This window comes from Salmo salar, chromosome ssa10 (assembly GCF_905237065.1).
Source record: "Salmo salar chromosome ssa10, Ssal_v3.1, whole genome shotgun sequence".
NCBI classification, from domain to species: Eukaryota; Metazoa; Chordata; class Actinopteri; order Salmoniformes; family Salmonidae; genus Salmo; species Salmo salar.
In genome coordinates, this window is record NC_059451.1 from 26,399,247 (window position 1) to 26,419,821 (window position 20,575).

Below are 20,575 nucleotides of genomic sequence, written 5' to 3' on the forward strand. Positions count from 1 at the left end.
TGGTTTGTTTTCCCAAAGAAAAGCCATTTAGAAAAAAGGTGTCAACGCTAACACATTTAGTTTAATGTATTTTGTACTTGTGAGTAACTGGTACCACATCCCATATCAGATGCCATAAGCGCTAACATTCTATCCCACATAAAAGGCATCCTGCCGTGAGTATCTCTGTTAGTAAGGTTTAGAAACAACATATCAGCAGTGTGCTGTCCCAATGTGCTGTCCCAATGTGCTGTCACTGCACAAGGGAATTGAATACTATTCCTAGTATTTCCCAGCATCCGTGCTACACCATCTGGCTGTGTGTTGGTGTGTTCCTCCTCGTCCCCCTGAAGCTATGTCATCACTGCTGCCTGGCCTGTGGGACGGTAATGTAGAGGGGCTCCAGCTGTGGCCTCTTTAACCCCCCCACCCCCCCACATCGCTCAGTAAGACAAGCACCAGGACCCCCAGACCAGCAGAAACTAGATCCCTGTTGCGGCGAATTTTTTTTGAAGAAGGAAATCCCCTAGGGTGCTGTTTTAAGAGGTTTGGTTCAGGTTATTTTGACTTGAAATCATATTGTTTTGGAAGATGTTCGACGGAAGATGTTTTTCGTGTGTGTGAATGACGACTAACCTATTAAACTGGGGATGTTTAGTCACGGCTCCTAACGAGAGGTTTGCTCACGAAGCACATGTAACCCAGTGAATAATTTAACCAGCTATGAATTATGGGCTGAGAACGAGGAGCTCCTGATTTCTCCCTTATGCATTCTTTAAACATGTGCATTACACGCTGATAGGCTACACACGGTGGGTGGAACGACTCTTTTCTACTTGTTATCTCCATTTCTGTTGTGGAATTTCTCTGTTCAGGTACAGTGCCTAGTGAAAGTCTACACAGCTCTTGCACAGTCTTCACATTTTGCTGCCTTTTAAAATGAAATACAAAATGTGAATTATTTATATTTTTTGGTAAATGTTGTTCATCTTATTAAAAATAATTCACAGCTGTAATGGCTGCCAAAGGTGCTCCCACCAAGTTTTAACTCTGGGGTGTGAAGACAGATACACAATGAAGACATTTTTATTTTTTTATTTTGTATTAATTTGCAACATTTTCTATAACTTTTCTTCCACTTTGAAAATGGGGAGTAGATTGTGTAGATCGGTAGGAAAAATAATCTAATTTATTCCTTTTTGGATTTAATTTTGAAGGTCCAATGCAGATGTTTTTATCTCAATATCAAATCATTTCTGGGGAACAATTAAGTACCTCTCTGTGATTAATTTGAATTAAAATTATCAAAAACAAACAGCACTTTTTCAAGCAAGACTGTCTGGGAGTGTTCTGAGTGGGGAGGGGAAAACAGAAAATTAGCTTTTATTGGCAGAGAGATTTGGATCTCTTTCTTATTGATTTGTTAATTTACTGCATGGTGATGTCACCATGGAAGGCCAAAACTCCATCCACCAAAACAGGCTGACATTTCAGGTGGTCTTCTCAAACTGCTCTTACACTAAAAGGGCAGTATCAGAAACGTCACAGTATTATTCCAACCTCAGTGTGGAAATATATGTAAAACATAGGAAAATCATGTTTTTGACTTGCAAAATGTGCAAGGGGTGTGTAGACTTTTACTAGCGACTGTGTTGTTGTGTGTAATTCATGGAAAGGCACCAGACCAGGCTGATGTTTTCTCAGTCTGTGTGTAGGGAGCTACTCCCCTGGTCCCCTGCTCCCCAGGACAGGGGAAACAGAGTGCTGGGTTCAGTGGAGACGGGGGAGGGGGACAGACGGGTCTGAAAACCTCTCTGGATTCCTCCTCCATTCATCCCTGACGAGCGATTGGAGCCAGAGCGTTGCATGTACTGCATGCCTGAAGAGCACCACAGCATAACACTACTACAGGAGCATCTCTCCAGAGGGACTACTTTATCAAAGACAACCATTTCTTTGTGTTGCTCCTCCTGTGTGTGCAGGAATATCACACTGTGCCAGTTTAGCTGTGTGTGTCTGACCTACTTTATCTAGTTTCTCTGTCTCAGTGGAGAATCTGACTGACGGAAATGAACTGAGCTATCTAATCTCTGTCTCTGAACGTCTGTCTCCTCTCACCTCACAGGAACCTGGTGAAGAAGTACTGTCCCAAACGCTCCAAAGACGATGAACCTAGGTGAGTAGAGTAGACCCAGTTTCATGAAATAGTTAACCTGTGAGTGGTATCAGCTTTACACCACACACACAGGGCCTTCCCACTAGCCCTGTCACCAACAAACACGGGCTGCTATGGCAACCCAGCACTTTTAAACGTTTAATTGCTTCCATAGAATCGAGTTAGGGAGTCCTACAGCTGTGTAGGATATCTGGCTCTGACGTACGGTCACAGTGCTTGGCCACTCCACGGTGACATTATTGGCTGCTAATGCACATTATTGGCTGCTAATGCTCTCTCAAAGGAGAGGGGGAGAGAGACGCACAGAGAGAGAGCTCTGTCAGACGCTGGGTATGTACGTAGTCAAGGCTTTAAGGTACACCTATAGCTCATCACTTAGCAGTAGTATTGTAGACTACTTCATCATTGACCTCAACCCAGAGTCTCTTAGAGCGTTCAGTCAGTCCACTGACCCCTATCATATCACAGCAAAATCACACTCTACTTGAACAGAGCAATGCACATTCATGAGGCATCAAAGCCAAAGGAATTTAATAATGTTAAAAAATAGTGTGGAAATCTACCAAAAAAACAATTGGGCAACAACATTCAATCCCTTCTAGACAATATCCTGGACAAAAGGTTTCACTGTAATAGTGAAGGTGTAAACTTGACGGTAGAAAACCTAAACGGTATATGTGACCTCTCGGCTTCCCTATCAAATTTCAAGCAGACAACCTAAGAAAATTGACAACCACGACCAATGATTTGATGAAGAATGCAGAAAGAAATTGAGAAACCTATCCAACCAGAAACATAGAGACCCAGAACCTAAGCCGACGCCTTCACTATGGTGAATCACTAAAACAATGCAGAAATACACTATGGAAAAAGAAGAGAGAGCGCGTCAGAAATCAGCTCAATGTAATAAGAATCCATAGAATCTAACCACTTCTGGGAAAACTCTGTGTTGTTTGTTTCGAGATATCTATTCAAAACAGAGATGTATGCACAAACCACTTCTCCAATATGTTTAGCTCTATAACAAAGAACAAACAGCAAAAACATATACATGATCAAATACAAATCTTAGAATCAACTATTAAAGACTACCAGAACCCATTGGATTCTCCAATTGCATTGAATAAACTACAGGACAAAATACAAACCCTCCAACCCAAAAAGGCCTGTGGAGTTGATGGTATCCTAAATGAAATGATAAAATATACAGACCACAAATTCCAATTTGGTTATACTCAGAGTTTAACATCATCCTCAGCTCTGGCATCTTCCCCAATATTTGGAACCAAGGACTGATCACCCCAATCCACAAAAGGGTTGACAAATTTGACCCCAATATCTACTGGGGGGCTATGCGTCAACAGCAACCTTGGGAAAATACTCCGCATTTTCATTAACAGCGGACTCGTACGTTTCCTCAGCGAAAACAATGTACTGAGCAAATATCAAATTGGCTTTTTACAAAATTACCGTACGACAGACCACGTATTCACCCTGCACACCCTAATTGACAAACAAGCAAATCAAAACAAAGGCAAAGTCTTCTCATGCTTTGTTGATTTCAAAAAGGCTTTCGACTCAATTTGGCATGAGGGTCTGCTATACAAATTGATGGAAAGTGGTGTTGGGGGAAAAACATACGACATTATGAAATCCATGTACACAAACAACAAGTGTGAGGTCAAAATGAGCAAAAAACACATTTCTTTCCACAGGGCCGGGGGGGTGAGACAGGGACGCAGCTTAAGCCCAAACCCTCTTCAACATATATACCAACGAATTGGCGAGGGCACTAGAACAGTCTGCAGCACCTGGCCTCATCCTACAAGAGTCTGAAGTCAAATGTCTACTGTTTGCTGATGATCTGGTGCTTCTGTCCCCAACCAAGTAGGGCCTACAGAAGCACCTAGATCTTCCGCACAGATTTTGTCAGACCTGGGCCCTGACAGTGAATCTCAGTAAGACAAAAATAATGGTGTTCCAAAAAAGGTCCAGTTGCCAGGACCACGAATACAAATGATATCTAGGCACTGTTGCCCTAGAGCACACAAACTATACATACCTCGGCCTAAACATCAGCGCCACAGGTAACTTCCACAAAGCTGTGAACAAGCTGAGAGACAAAGCAAGAAGGGCCTTCTATGCCATCAAAAGGAACATAACATGAGACATACCAATTAGCATCTGGCTAAAAATACAATTGAGACTGCATGCAAAATTCTGCAAAAATATCCTCTGTGTACAACATAAAACACCAAATAATGCATGCAGAGCAGAATTAGGCCGATACCCGCTAATTATCAAAATCCAGAAAAGAGCTGTTAAATTCTACAACCTCCTAAAAGGAAGCGAGTCCATAACAAAGCCATCACCTACAGAGAAAATGAACCCGGAGAAGAGCCCCCTAAGCAAGCTGGTCCTGGTGCTCTGTTCACAAACGCAAATACACGCCACAGGACAGTAACATAATTAGACCCAACCAAATCATGAGAAAACAAAGAGATAATTACTTGACATATTGGAAAGAATTGACAAAAAACTGAGCAAACTAGAATGCTATTTGGCCCTAAACAGAGAGTGCACAGTGGCAGAATACCTGACCACTATGACTGACCCAAACGTAAGGAAAACTTGGACTATGTACAGACTCGGTGAGCATAGCCTTGCTATTGAGAGAGGCCGCTGTAGGCAGACCTGGCTCTCAAGAGAAGACCGGCTACTTGCACAATGCCCACAAAATGAGGTCGAAACTGAGCTACACTTCCTAACCTCCTGCCAAATGCATGACCATATTAGAGACGCATATTTCCCTCGGATTACACAGATCCACAAATAATTTGAAAAGAAAAAACTATTTTGATAAACTCCTATATCTGTTGGGTGAAATACCACCTGTGTGCCATCACAGCAGCAAGATGTGTGACCTGTTACCGCAAGAAAAGGGCAACCAGTGAAGAACACCATTGTAAATACATCCTATGTTTATTTATTTTCCCTTTTGTACTTAACATATGTTAACATATGTTTCCCATGCCAATAAAGCCCTTGAATTGAATTGAGAGACCGAGAGCTGCATTTAGGCTCAGCCTCACAGCACTGATATTTACAGTGGACATATTTAGGACTGGCCATTTGTTGGGACAACACCCTCTGAATTCTCTGAAACCATTCCCCTAATGAATTACATTATCCCTGCATCATTTGGCTCTGTGTCCTAACTCCTAACACTGGTGCTATAACAGGACAGGGAGAGGATGGTTGGAGGGAGGGAGTGGGGCTCCTGGGGCCCTCTAAGGGATACATAACATATGTCGCGGTCCCTCCTGTGGTCCTCCCTCAGTGGATGTGTGTGGGGGATGGAGGTTTGGGAGAATTCTAATAAAGCGAGATGGTAACGTCTCTAAGGCGGAGGTGGGCTTGTTGTCAATCTCAACACAGAGGCCAGTGTTATTGGATTTCCAGCTCCCACTAGGCGTCCTCCTCGGTCTGTGTGGTACACTCAGAGCCTAAATCCAGACTAGTACCATATTGTAGATGTGGACTTAACCACTGCTATCTAAAGGGTTCACAGCATGGATCTCTCTCTCTCATTCTATCTTTACAAAGTTATCTTGCTAATACCCTGGTTTTCTGTACCCTAGGGCCTAGGCCAGTATACATGCTTAGATTAAGTGTTGAGTACCCTGACCTGTCCCTTGTGTTCAGGTTCTCGTCGTGCGTGTCGTTCTACTCCATCCTGAACGAGCTGAATGACTACGCGGGGCAGAGGGAGGTGGTGGCCGAGGAGATGGGACACAAGGTGTACGGAGAGCTGATGAGGTATTCACAGGACCTCAAGTCAGAGAGGAAACAGGTGAGTGGCTTTACTAGTAGTGGTACACTACTCCCTGGTAGAACAGGCCTTCATTATGTACAGTTTGGTTCTTTTGTTTATGCTGTAGTGAGTGCATTATAAATGTGTTTATTGAGATCCTCCTGTGTTGAGTTGTTTGTTTGACTCCACAGCACCTCCAGGAGGGCAGGAAGGCCCAGCAGTATCTGGACCAGTGTTGGAAACAGATGGACAATGTGAGAGAAGGGAGGGATAGAGGGAGGGCCACGGTGGCACAAAGGGGACAGGGATAGGAGGGTGTGACACCTCCAGCAGGGACCTGCTCCCCTCTGCCGACTGCCAGACGCCTAGTCCTGCTGGGCTGCATGCAAGACAGGGCCTAGAGGATCTCCACTTACCAACACAGCGCACACACACTCACACATATTTCAAATAGTGCATACACACACACAGGAAGATGCATGCATTAAAAAAGCAAGTGGACACACACACACTGATGAGAGGAGCATTCCTGCATTTCAGGCCTTTTCAGTCAGCCTGTGTGTCAGTCTCCGAGGCTCGATCATTTTTGCAGCTTTTAGGGCTTGTATAATTGCAGCCAGCTACAGCTGAGTCTCAGATTGAGAATGGCAGTGTTGTAATGCCTTAGGTATTCCTCTTTGTCACGTAATGCAACACAGATGTTCTGGCAGGAAGAAAGGATATATTTATTTTTAGTTTTTTAGTTATCACTGCTGCCTGTTAACCACTGCTATCTAAGGGGTTCACAGCATGGATCTCTCGCTCTCATTCTATCCTTACAAAGTTATCTTGCTAATACCCTGGCAAGATAAGTGTTTTGCTCTCCCATCTATGGCCTGTAGAAATGGGACAGGGTTGCAGGATTGACTCTCGGTTTTGAGAAGAGGTCAACAGGTCTTGATTAGTAATCTCAATCTCCCATTTGACTTTCTTAGAGCAAGAAGAAGTTTGAGCGGGAGTGCAAGGAGGCAGAGAAATCACAGATCAACTATGACCGGTTAGACAACGACATCAACGCCACCAAGTCAGAGGTAGAAAAGGTGAGACCTGGCTTGAGACATGACGTGTACACTACCTACACCAATACACCTCATAGGTTTTCATTTGCTGTCTATATTGAGTGGTCCTGAATTCTCCCTCTTATCCACTGCAGGCAAAGTCCCAGTTGTACCTGCGCACACACTCAGCAGACGAGAGTAAGAACGAGTACGCTGCTCAGCTGCAGAACTTTAACGGGGAACAGTGGAAACATTTCAACGTGGCCATTCCACAGATATTCAAGGTAAGCCACAGCCAGCCATTTTCCTCCAGGCTTCAACTTCTCTCTTGTCCCCTATTGGCCTGACAGATGGAAATCTGAGCTGTGATTGCCTAACAGGAAATCAGAAGGTCAGAGGTCATTGTGTGTTTTCCGACCTCTCCAGAACCTGCAGGACATGGATGAGAGGCGGACAGTGAAGCTGGGAGAGACATACCGGAGCTTTGCCGACGTGGAGCGCAGAGTCATCCCCATTATCTCCAAGTGTCTGGAGGGTATGGTGACTGCTGCCAAGGCTGTGGACCAACGCAAGGTGGGTCTGGAGGATGGTACACCTGCATTATATAGCATTGTGCCCTATAGTTTGAGGTAGGGTGTACACAAGACTATCCTTTACCACAGTGCACGGAGCGGAGGCAGCACGTGGCATGGGTGGAGCAGGCCCAGGACCAGTAGTTAGTCATCCACCCAGCAGCCAGGCCAGCGGTGAGGCAATTGCTCCCTGGGCTCTATTAAAGCCAGCCTCTGGCCTCAATTGCTCCCTGGGCTCTATTAAAGCCAGCCTCTGGCCTCAGCCTCCACCAGTGTTTGTGTGGCATGACTGGTACTGGCAGACAGTCTCCTCTCTCCTCCCCACCCACAGGCCTACAGGCTGTTGCTGCTGGAGGCAGCTGAGCGGAGCTGCTCCCCACTCTGTGTGACATGTTTTCATTTGATTCTTATTTATGCACTCAACGTGTGGTTTCTACCAGGGGCTGGGCTGTGGAGTACACTGCTGTCATGATGTCCCAGAAAACATCATTTTTAAGAAATGTCAGTTGGTAATGTTTAATGTTCACTATCATTCTCTCGCTCGCTCGCTCTCTCGCTCTCTCTTTTACAGGACTCAGCGATTGTAGTGGAGTCTTTTAAGTCAGGCTTTGAGCCTCCGGGGGACTACCCGTTTGAGGACTACAGTCAGAACCTCTCCCGGACGGGCTCAGACAACACCATCAGCACCCCCAAGAACGAGGGGGGGGTCAAGCCAGACCCCAAACACTCCATCAGCAAAACAGCCAAGAACAAACTGTGGCTCTTTGGGAAAAAGCCCAAGGTGAGAGATCCGTCATCACTTAATAGTAACACATACTCTCATTGTTTCAGCGTTAAATGACTTGTATTTATCTTTCTATGTTTTTCTATCATAACAGAGTGCACTGGTAGGTTTATACAACCGTCGTCTAACATCCTTTCTGTTGACTTACGGTAGCTGGGTTTTGTAACCGTCACCTAGATCTAACATTTTCTACTCTATAACATCAGTCACTACACTTTGACCTACCAAAGGCCAAATTGTCTGTCTGTTAATCTATAACTTTTTGGGGGTTTGTGTTAGAGTAGCTCACCATTTTCAAATGACTGGTCTAGTCCGTTGAAAGAGGTGTTGCTGCTCATATTGGCTTTGATTTGCCTGCTCTTGTTTTGTCATGTCCATTCTTGTCTCACCTGAGGTTCTCTCAAATGTCATCTTGCTTAACTGGAGTTTCTCCTGCTGAGATTTGTTTTGTGGGATAATACGTTGGATAACCACTTGTTTATCACTTTTATATAGAAACAACACCATGAGTTTCTGTTCAATCGTTACAATATGCTCAAGTTTTCAAAGTTGGGAGGTTGATCAACCCTTTTTTTGTTGTTGTCCCCCCCACCACCACCCCGACCTGGCTGTTTCCTAAATTTGCCAGTGACCCCATAGCTTTCTGTCTGTCTGAAATGAGAACGGTCAAACCCAGGATAGCATCTTTCAGGGGTCTTAAACAAAGGGTAAGACTAAGAGCAGTATGTTTGGGTTTGCAGTGATTTACCTTTCTCTCTCTCTCTTCTCACCTCCTTCTCTGGTTTTGAATCAGGTTGTTTTTCACTAGTTAGGATCAGGGGTAAGTTGAAATCACAGGATTCAAATGCCATGATTGAGTCTGTTGTGTGTCTAGTGTGAAATGAAGGAAGCGATATTGAAGCTGTAGGTGGTATATGGATAGTGGTGGTGGTGACATGTCGATGTGACATGAAGGTTAACTGTACTGTACCTCGTCATGAGCCAGCCAATATACTGTATGATGGCTACACAGTCTAATGAATGTCACAAGGTAGTATTACCAGACCATTGATTGTGTGTCACCCCTGTGTGTCTGTCATTGGTTTCTGGCTGAAGGACCTGGTTTAATTTCCTTAATGGATGGCTGAAGTGATTCATGGTGTGTCTGCAGTAAAGAGACAGACTTCCTGGAAACAACCCTCTTTCTGTGCTCTAAATTGCATCGCATCATCTAGAAGGGGCTTTTAAGATGTCAACTCGTTTTTAGTGGAAATAAAAGTGTACCTTGAGAACAGTGTATTCTCCTTGGAGGATAGCCTTTCCGATACATTATACACCACATTATATGCAGCATCAAGATATCCATTCAATCACTGAATATAAATAACACCGATTATGTAACATTGTGACAAGTATAACTTCACCCAGAATGAGACACTAAACGTGCTCATCAGATTGTGCCTACCTCTGTCCTTAACGTTTTTGGGTAACTTTGTTCTAAACAGAAAAGAGTCACACCCTTGTGATAGTGTGACTCTGTGCTGTTGGTTACCATAGTAACCTACATGAGCCACATACATGTTGACAACCATTCAAACCTTTTTTTTTTGTCTTTTCCCCTATTGGCTTATTTTAACACAGTGGTCAGTGAAGGTCAGTGGTGTGATGTCTCCACTGTCAGAGCTGGTTGTGCATATTTGTCCCAGCTAGTGGAGTTCTATAGCATATGTCTAGTGTTACAGACAGTTCTTAAGTGAGGTTTTCAAATCTATTCTTTCCCTGGTCTCTCCTACTGTCATTCTCTTAGGTTCTTGCTGTGAAAAGGTTTCTAGAGCCCGTGAGTGACTGTCATTTTGACTAGACAGTATACTGATGTGATTTCAGGCTCCATCACTGGAGGACTTCAGCCATCTGCCTCCTGAACAGAGACGCAAGAGGCTCCAGGCTAGGATAGACGAGCTCAGCAAAGAACTACAGAAAGAAGTGGACCAAAGGTAGGCCATTGGAACACTTTTAACGCTGCATTCTGTCTTATATATTGTCCATGTTTCTGCTCCATTAGTATTTCAGTGCCATTTGTTCAATTGTTTGTGTACAATGGTTTCCCATTGTGACTGTGTATCCAGAGATGCACTGAACAAGATGAAGGATGTGTATGAGAAGAACCCTCAGATGGGCGACCCCCAGAGTCTCCAGCCCAAGATATCAGAGACCATGTGCAACATGGAGAAACTGCGCTCTGAGATCCACAAGAATGAGGTAGGTCTTCCCAGCCAAGAGCCCTGGAGCCCCAGCCAGAGAGCCCTGGAGCCCCAGCCAGAGAGCCCTGGAGCCCCAGCCAGAGAGCTCTGGAGCCCCAGCCAGAGAGCTCTGGAGCCCCAGCCAGAGAGCTCTGGAGCCCCAGCCAGAGAGCTCTGGAGCCCCAGCCAGAGAGCTCTGGAGCCCCAGCCAGAGAGCTCTGGAGCCCCAGCCAGAGAGCAGAGGGTAGGGGAATGGAGGGGAGCCTTCACAGCACATCTGGGAACATGGTGACTGGGCTGAGGTTTACAGTGCTGAGTTAGCCCCCTCTGGAGGATGACTATATACACTGCTTCTCTTTGTCAACAGCACACTGAGTAGAACAGGATATGACTGCCAGAGTACAGTATGTGAGCGGAGCGTGCCCAATTTGACTGGAGCGCGGAACTAGATTCCCAAAGGCTGGAGCGTCAGCCTTCTCGCCCGCTCCAGTACCGCTCACTTCGAGCTCAGGGCATGCCCGTCCCAGCATGCATTTGTAGTCTACTTGTGTACTGCTATAGCCCCTTGCTTTAGCTACTGTCATCAAGTATGCTAAATATTTTCATAAAGAAACTGATAAAACACACAAAATCAAGGTGACTTACAAAGATGAGGAGGACAAGAGCAATAGAGGGAGATTGGTGATGAACTAAAGAATAATTGTGGAATCTGAAAAGACATATCCCAAAAGCATGACGGTGTACTTACTACGTGCACATGTTAAAAGAAAGGAACGAGGTGGGTAGATAACTGTGTCACTGTAGCAAAGTACTTATACACTAAGAATAAGGTCTCTTAAACGTTTTGTTCATTTTTATTCTATTATCTATACAATAGGGCATAATTGAATTTGGCCCAATAGGCCTGGCATATTCCCAATTTCAAGGAGCTTTCTGTTTTTGATTGTGTTATTTTGCCTAAAACCCTTTAGGCCAACCTATAGAAAAATAAAAGCAACTCTGCATCTCTGCCCCGCCTGGCAAGAGTGGCCAAAAGGGTGTTTAGCATCCCCAGTGGCTCTGCAAGCACGGTGAGGATGTTTTCTGCTGCTGGCCTGCTCTCCAGGCACCATCGCATGAGCCTGAAGCCACACACTGGCCAAACACATGTTTCTAAAAATATATTCAAAGGCACTGTAGATTATACCTAATAAGGCATTTTTTGTTTAATTTGTATTTCATTCTAAGTCACAGCCTAAATGTGCAATTTATAGCCTACAATGATTTAATACAACAAAATGTTTAAATGCTGAGAGCTTTATGTCCCTACCAGCCTATTGTTTCTCACTCGCAAATGCTTCACAATGTGTTCCTTTGTAGGTTATAGCCTTGAAATATTATAGCCTACATAATACATTTCCTTCTTAGGCTACCTGTCTGCTCCTGACCCGTTCAGTGTTTATATGCTGTTTAGTATGACATGTAGCCTCTTTGAAATGATGAGCGCTTCTTACAGTCACCTTTCCGTGTTTATTCAAATACTGTTCATTCAAATCTTATGGTTTGGTTTCAATACTTCAAAACCAAATGGTAGGTCCATGTAGTCACAAAGATAGATGGGTGTTGGTTAAATTGTGATTTTAATGAATGAAGCCTATTTGGAGCGGCAGTTTTTCTTTCCCCTGTGAGAGGAGCGGTTGGAAAGGACGTGGAGCAGCACAAGCACCGCTCCATGAATGATGAGCGGGTTTCCCCACCGCTCAACTCCGTTCCCACGCTCTGATGACTGCTTGGATCTTCAGGGGGTTCCATCTACTACACTATATTGAAAGACTGGCTGAATGATGGCATATCAAGGAGAGGAATGAGTGTATCCACCGTGGGGTTGTGAACAGCAGTATGACTGTTATATGACTGATTCTCCCGCTGTTCATTTCCTTTCCCTCTCTCTCTCATACTCAGAGCTGGCTGTCGGAGGTGGAGGGGAAAGTGAGCACCAGAGGAGACCGAAGACCCAGTGCTGATGTCAACCATCACGCCCCCCACGGCAGAGAGAGGTCAGAGGGCACGCAAACACGCGAGGGCTGGTATAGATCCTATCATGCGTAGTAAAGGGAGTCATTGTAGTGAAACGGGTGCCCATGGGCCATAGCGTTAAAAAAATCCAGTTTCACCAGATGTCTTTGTATAGAACTAGAATGGCAGACATTCTAGTTATGTCTGTCTTAGAATACTTAACATGGGTGGCGTCGTAATCATTTTCTGTAAAGGAAGATGACTCAGTCAGACTGACTGGAGCAGAATCCTACAGCTTGCGACTCACCGGGAGTTCAGTGAAAAGCATGAGCTGGCACACCCCCGAAAAAGTTAGAGGTACTGACTAACGGCGAGTACACTGTAGGCTATCAAAATAAAGAGTTGCACACACTATATACACTGAGCGTACAAAACACATACTTTCCATGACATAGACTGACCAGATGAAAGCTATGATCCCTTATTGATGTCACCTGTTTAAATCCGCTTATATCAGTGTAGAAGAAGGGGAGGAGACATGTTAAAGAAGTATTTTTCAGCCTTGAGACAATCCAGACATGGATTGTGTATGTGTGCCATTCAAAGGGTAAATGGGCAAGATTAATTGAAGTGCCTTTGAACGGGGTGTGGCAGTAGGTGCCAGGCACACTGGTGTCGTGTCTGGACTATCATTAAATGTGAAGACTTATTTATATCAAATCAGTTCTCTAGGTTTAATTATTACGTGATTTAAACTAATCATGTAAACATTAATTAACTAGGAAGTCGGGGCACCACGGAAAAGGTTGAGATTACAACGTTATAATTTTCAGAATATAACTTGTAATAGAGGGGGGAGCCACGATATACACCCCCAAAAGGCCACGTCGTAACACCGGTTATAGCGTGTCAAGAAATGCAATGCTGCTGGATTTTATACACTGAACTTTTTGCTGTCCGTATCAAGAATGGTCCACCACCCAAAGGACATCCGGCCCTGTGGAACCCTTTAAACACTTTGTAGTCCATGCCTGACGAATTTAGGCTGTTCTTAGGGCAAAAGGTTTTGTAGACTCAGTTTATAATCTTCCTGTAATTTATTGGATAAACCACCAACGTTTCGGCATCATAATGCCTTCAGGGTTACCATGAGTTCACCCATCTAAACCTGAGTGGCTGAGATGGCACTGACTCTCTCATCCATCCCTTCTCTTCTCCCCCTCTTCTCCTCCTTCTCTCTTCCTCCAGCCCTGAGGGAAGTTACACAGACGTCCCCAACCAGGAGCACCGCAGCCCTCCTCACCAGCCAGACCCCCGACAGGCCCACCAGCCAGACGAGTTTGATGATGAGTTTGACGATGATGACCAGCTCCCAGTCATTGGCCACTGCAAAGCACTCTACTCCTTTAACGGTACAGCAGAGCCAGTGACGCTCTCACTGCATTTCACTGTCTCACTGTGTGTAGTGACAGTAATAGTGGTGGGTGTTCTGACTAGTGATATGGACTCAAATACCGGAGCAGTATTAAGTATTTGCGTGAATGTGAATATGAAATGTGATATGTACTATTCCTGTACAGTGTGATTCTTTCCCTGTGTGCAAACAGTATGCCTCTGTTGTGCTGTTGACCCCCCCAGGTCAGAATGAGGGTACGCTGTTGATGAAGGAGAACGAGGTGCTGTACATCATCGAGGAGGACAAGGGTGACGGCTGGACGCGAGCCAGGAAGCAGAGCGGAGAGGAGGGCTATGTGCCCACGTCCTATGTGGAGATCGCCATGGAAAAGAACAGCAAAGGTGCAGTCACCTACATCTGATCTGACCACCTGCATGGACTCCTCCTATATCATATCCCCTCTTCCTCCTCTGGGGATTGCTGGTCAGAACAGCAGCCCCTCTTCTTTGTTCACTGTGTGAGCTCACGACAAACAAACACACCAGACATCCTGGTAGTGTAGTGACCTCCCTGTACAGGAGCTCTGTATCAATGAATTAAGCCATGTGTGTCTGTATGAGGACGTATCCATAGCCACACTCTGTGGCAAGGGGACTCCTTCCCCCCTTAAGGCAGATTATTTTATTTAATATTTCAGAAGTGATTTGTGTTATGTTTGTTTTTAGAAGGAGATGTTGTAATGCTCTACTGGTTTTAAGTTGTCAGTGGGGACAGATTTGGAAAATAGAAAAAGTAACTTATCTGTTTTACCTTTGTATGGTCTTATGTGTTATCATCCATCTGTTGTGAGTCTCGTATGTGAAGTGATCTGCTCCACCTATTAAGACAGGAATGCAGTAAAACAGTCCTGGTAAGGACTGGCCTGTTTTGTGCCTATATGACTCATGCATCCCACTACGATACTACGCTTTAAGATAATCGTACACTCCTTCTCTCTTACTGTGTGTGTCACAACAATGGCACCCTCTGGTGGTCAGGACTATATTACACTCATAGGAGTAGTTGTACTGTCTTCTGTCTCTGTCCTAGTGGTGTGGGTGGTGGCGGGTGTCTGTTCTCTAGCCGGGTCAGTACAGTAACTCCTCTCCTCTCTCTCTCTCCTATTGGACTGCAGATTCCTGAGTGGAGCAGTGTGGCGAGGTCTTTGGTGGAGGGTACATGCTGAGTCTGGTGGAGCTAGTGGCAGACAGGTCTTGTTCTGGGTGGGCAGGGGAGGGGAAAGGCTTGGCAGGTGTAGAGGCAGGTTGCATGTTTGCATGCACACGTCCATGGCCATTAACATGATTCCATAGCAGCAGAGACTCCTGGGGTAGTAGCTATGCCTCTGTAGGAGGGGAGTGTTCTTCCTGAACTGTGTCTGTCTAGACACAGCATAGAGTAACCATCCAACTGCAGCATAACAGCAGAATCCGGGACCGGGGAGGGGTCTTAGAGCTAGCAGCTTACAACAACATTTATAATGAGAGAAAGCAAGCAATGCACTACTACTACACTACTACTACACTACTACTCGCCTCTGTATTTCTGCTCCTCAGACAACGTCCAGCACTAACAGCCTGTCTTGTTGTTGCATTGCCATTCCATTGTTGGGAATGCCTGCCTGACTGTGCCACTCTCCTGTGGTCGCCTTACCTTAACGCGCTTCAGCATGTCCGTAACATGAACTGTCATTCCTTCATACAGGACTGGCCATGATCAATGCAGCGTCTTGGATGTAACTCTGTGGTCGGTCCCGCCGCCCATTCATTCACTTCTAATCTTCCTGTATGTCTTCATTCTTCCACGTTTAGTTTTTTGTGTCTTGTTTTTGTTCTGTGTTGATGGAATCGTTCTCATCATGCTAGTGCGTGTGCGTGTTGAATGTCATCTCTGTCATGGTGTTGTTCAGTAACTCGTGGCGCCGCATTCAGTCACTCAGGTCAGTGTAGGACTACTGTAGTCACAGACAGCCGGCCTGCCCATCACACTACCCCCTCCTCGCTTCTCCCTGCACCAGCACCAGACAAGAGGAAGGCTGGAGGGGTGGTGCAGTGACATCAGCGCACCAGCAGAGGGCCTTCCTCCCTCACCAGTCAGTCACCACACAGGAGCTCAGGCCAGGAAACCTGGAGGTTGAGCTAAAACAAACTACAAAGGCCATCCAACAACAACAACACCATGCATTATTTTCCTTAATAATATCTGGGAGTGAGGATGGACCCACTGAGTGCTCTTCCATCACTCTTCTGCACACAAGGACTCCAAACGACTAGGTCTACGCTGGCTTGCTGTGGTGCTCCTCTTGGGCCTGACCGCCACGTCTCTTCTCCTCTGTCTCCCTGGAGCATCCTGGGGCCTCGGTGTGCTGTGATCTCCACGCGAATGAGTGTTCCATTACCATAACGTTCCTCTTTCAAGCGCATATTATATTTCTGATTGTGTTGATACATATATTAACATGTGTATACATATACTGTATGTATATATGTAGTTAGTTTTATTACTGAATTGTATTAACATTTTTTTTTCATACTGAATGTGTTTTTATGGTGACTTTTGATAGGGTTTTAATCAGTCGTACCATTAGCTCATAGTAACCATGCATTGTTTGTCAGAACATTCTGAATTGGGATATGATGCACTTTTGCCCTATAGCATTTTAATTGAATATCAATGAATGAATGAAATGGACTCTGTATGCTACCTTTTGTACAAATGTAAAGCGAGACAGCTGTGACCACTGTTATTATAGGAGGTGTAGAGTTCAGAACTACCACAAAATATATGAATTTACTGTGGCTAGCCATGTAAATGCTTTTGATACTCGTAGATCTGACCCTTTTTAATTTAATTAATTTGGAAGTGAATTTAATTTGCATGATTCCCTTTAATTAGTATGAGCATAATTGACATGGTGAGTGATCACCCATGTAGCTTTTATCAGACTGACACGGGGTTTTACCCTGGCAGGATATAATATTCCCCATTTTTAAAACCCTTTTTTGCCGTTAAGTTGGTGGTCCCACTTTGAAATGCTAATACGATCAGTGATTTAGTTCCTAATAAATACTTAAAGCTGTGAAAGTGATATCATGATATGTTCATCTTACTTGAACTGCATCTCTCTCAACTTCCTAGAGAAAACCCTAGGTCTTAGACATCCAATGGAGGAACATATCTTCTTCCTTGATGAATGTGCACTAACTAACACAGATAATGCTGTTTAAAATGGAACAGTGCAGGTTATATACATCCTGCCATTCTGTTTAGTTTATCATGTCATTCCATTGCCTGGATGAGCTCATTTGAATGTTCACTCCTCTTTTGTTGAACTGGTGTCTGTTATCAGAAATTGGGGAAAGTCCTTCCCTTTGTTTCAGTGACATTCCTTTGAGTGGCTTACGGAGGAGCACGAAGGTGCATGCTTGACTCAACATATCTGGAGTTCACAGCAAATATTTAAGCGCTGTATATTGGCTACCTGCCTCTCTTGTAGGCCTATTCATGTATTGACCCTTGACCCTACTCTACAATATCAACCAATATAGTAATACTGGTTAAATCCCTGATGAACATGTAATTGTTGATCAAAATCAGAAGAGGAAGTCAAGGTTTAAGTTGTTAATGTGTAAGTAGTTATTTTTAATATGAAGTACGTTAACCCATTCATGTCTGCAGTGTGTGTGGCTGTCCTCCATCAGTAATAAGGATTTTCACACGCTTGTCTCTAATTGCCTAAAACGGTGCAGGACCGAATTGTTGGCACCACAGTGCAAGTGGCCTTCAGTGACGATACTTTTTGATGATGATATGTAGGTTTCTCACTAGCATCCTTAACCAAAAGTTATGCCATGAAGTGATTTTCATTTTGGACTGAAACTGAGCTAAATCATATCCATTATGCTGTAATTCTGATCATTATGCAAAACTTAACAAGTTTTAAGATGCAGTAATATTCGCGCTTACGGTGGCAAATTCATCTAATGGCAAAAAAGTAGATATGAGAATCTCGCTGTTGTCTTATTTTAACATATATTGTAATAACCAATTGCAGTACTTCTATTTCTTCATGTTGTGCACATCTTTTTACTTTTAATGTTGTGAGACACTTTGTGTGGGGAAAAAAATCTGTTCTCTCAAATTGTTCTAATAAAACAAACACATGAACAAACATTGGCATCTTTTTGAAGACTTCATTAACATCTCTGTATACGTTGCAAAACCCTCTGGTTGATGCTTATTTATAAAACCCTCTTAGGCCTCACTCCCCTCTGAGGTATCTACTGCAGCCCTCATCCTCCACATACAACACCCGTTCTGCCAGTCACATTCTGTAAAAGGTCCCCAAAGCACACACATCCCTGGGTCGCTCCTCTTTTCAGTTCAGTTCGACTGGAACAAGCTGCAACAAACACAAACTGGACAGTTTTATCTCAGTCTCGTCTCTCAAAGACTCAATCATGGACACTTACTGACAGTTGTGGCTACGTTGTGTGATGTATTGTTGTGTCTACCTTCTTGCCCTTTGTACTGTTGTCTGTGCCCAATAATGTTTGTACCATGTTTTTGTGCTGCTGGAATGTGTTGCTACCATGCTGTGTTGTCTTAGGTCTCTCTTTATGTAGTGTTTGTTGTCTCATCATGATGTGTGTTTTGGCCGATTTTTAATCCCAGTCCCCTCATGAGGCCTTTTGCCTTTTGGTAGGTCATCATTGTTAATAAGAATTTGTTCTTAACTGACTTTCCTATTTTAAATTTAAAAAAAAAAGGTTTTTTAATCACTACGTATGTTGAAACGTATACCTGTTCCAAAGTTGTTACTCAGACACCTGCATGTCATTTCTTTGTCTATTTCTTAATTTCTTGCCACGAGTTCATATAAAGATGTTACAATGAATAAGCAGCTATTTACAGGTCAATAATATTTAAGAGGGAAATATATTACACTGTCTAGCATTCACATGCTCACATTAATTATGTACACCTTTTACCATTCAGGATTATCCAGATTAACTTCTATACCACGACATCTGAGGAACATTGAACATGAAGCAGACAGTTGAAGAACTAGTTAATGTACATACAGTATGTATTCCATAGTATTTTAGACCATAAAACTGCCTTTTGTAAAGCGACCAAACGTCTTCCTTTACTTCTGTTTCTTCATTTTATGTCCTCTCAGTCATTTGTTGAACCCTTATAACAAGGGTGTTACATTTCAATCCCTACTTTAGTGATACATTCATACACCCATTTCCTTCTGATAAATGCTTTCAGAAACTCTTCTTGGGTCCTCTCTGTCTCAGTGAGGTCAGTGTGTTTCTCTCAGCCACATCCAGTAGGATGACTACCGCTGCACATACACTGTGTACAAAGCAGGACCACCTTTTGCCCTCAGAACAGCCTCAATTCATCAGGGCATGGACTGACTCTACAAGGTGTCGAGAGTGTTCCACAGGGATGCTGACCCATGTTTCCCACAGTTGTGTCAAGTTGGCTGGATGTCCTTTGGGTGGTGGACCATTCTTGATGCACATGGGAAACTGAAAAAGCATGAAAAACCCAGCAGAGTTGCAGTTCTTGACACACACAAACCGGTGCGCATGGCACCTAATACCATACCCTGTTCAAAGGCACTCAAATCTTTTGTCTTGCCCATTAACCCTCTGAATAGCACACATACACAATCCATGTCTCGAGACTTAAAAATCCTTTAACGTGTCTCCTCCCTTTCATCTACACTGGTGGAAGTGACATCAATAAGGGGATCATTGCTTTCACCTGGATTCACATGGTCTGTCTATGTCATAGAAAGAGCAGGTGTTCCTAATGTTTTGTGTATATGGTGCAAATCTGTTTTTGCTATCATGCCAACTCCCTTTCACTCATTGTCATCCCATTGGCTTGACAATGACAGCAATGGAGTAGGCAGGAACACAAACAGATCTAGGACCAGGCTACCCCCCCCTCCTGCGTTACTGAGGGAAATATTTCCCCTTCATAAGAACACACTCAGTGTCCTGCCACTGCCAGGGAAGAGTTCCAACTGGATCTCAGACACTCTCCCTCCATTGTACAGGTTGGGAAATCACAGCAGTCTCACTATGCAACTATCTTCCTCATCCCCAGTTAATACGGGGCACAGTTTGTCCTCTCTCTTAACCAGCCTGAATGTCCTTTAACAACCCACCAGTGTTCACTAATACAGTCTGTTTACTACAGGCTCGGGTTAGAGTTCAGTGTGTTTGACCGCTGGCTCCAGCTTTCTGGACAAAGCAGTTAGGATAAGTGTGAACTTGTCGTATCTCTCCGTCTGGTTGACGGCCGCCCCTCTGCTGCCCCACAGCAGACGCAGCTGAAAGTCTGTTTTAAAGATCTCCAGCAGGTCCTCGTCAGCCTGGAAGTCTGCACACAGAAAGAGGAATAAATTGTCGTTAGCCTTGTTGCACATCATACCAGCTTAGACATGCATCTGTTATAGTGTCTTAAGCAATCTCAGGCACTATGAAAAAAGCTGTGACGTTTTGGACAAGAGCATTTGTTTAGCAAATAATGTTAACAGCT

General features: G+C 44.2%; 2 protein-coding genes across 8 annotated transcripts in view; one reads left to right on the forward strand and one right to left on the reverse strand.

Moving 5' to 3' along the window:
- Positions 1–18,182, forward strand: part of LOC106613886 (formin-binding protein 1-like) — a 43,407-nt gene extending 25,225 nt beyond the window's left edge. For 2 of the 4 annotated variants that reach the window (XM_014216604.2, XM_045687570.1), the window contains 13 exons: positions 2,105–2,155; positions 5,861–6,008; positions 6,161–6,223; positions 6,944–7,048; positions 7,162–7,290; positions 7,433–7,579; positions 8,150–8,359; positions 8,457–8,465; positions 10,226–10,335; positions 10,468–10,600; positions 12,523–12,617; positions 13,825–13,988; positions 14,215–18,182. In XM_014216604.2, the coding sequence (XP_014072079.1) occupies positions 2,105–2,155; positions 5,861–6,008; positions 6,161–6,223; positions 6,944–7,048; positions 7,162–7,290; positions 7,433–7,579; positions 8,150–8,359; positions 8,457–8,465; positions 10,226–10,335; positions 10,468–10,600; positions 12,523–12,617; positions 13,825–13,988; positions 14,215–14,393 (1,543 nt within the window). In that variant the 3' untranslated portion in view covers positions 14,394–18,182. The remainder of the gene's footprint in view (positions 1–2,104; positions 2,156–5,860; positions 6,009–6,160; positions 6,224–6,943; positions 7,049–7,161; positions 7,291–7,432; positions 7,580–8,149; positions 8,360–8,456; positions 8,466–10,225; positions 10,336–10,467; positions 10,601–12,522; positions 12,618–13,824; positions 13,989–14,214) is intronic. The other 2 variants (XM_014216607.2, XM_014216605.2) reach the window with 2 other exon arrangements.
- A 592-nt stretch (positions 18,183–18,774) lies between these two features.
- bcar3 (BCAR3 adaptor protein, NSP family member) overlaps positions 18,775–20,575 on the reverse strand; it is an 89,275-nt gene continuing 87,474 nt past the window's right edge. For all 4 annotated transcript variants that reach the window (XM_014216609.2, XM_014216610.2, XM_014216611.2 and 1 more), the window contains one exon: positions 18,775–20,416. In XM_014216609.2, coding sequence (XP_014072084.2) covers positions 20,241–20,416 — 176 coding nt within the window. In that variant the 3' untranslated portion in view covers positions 18,775–20,240. The remainder of the gene's footprint in view (positions 20,417–20,575) is intronic.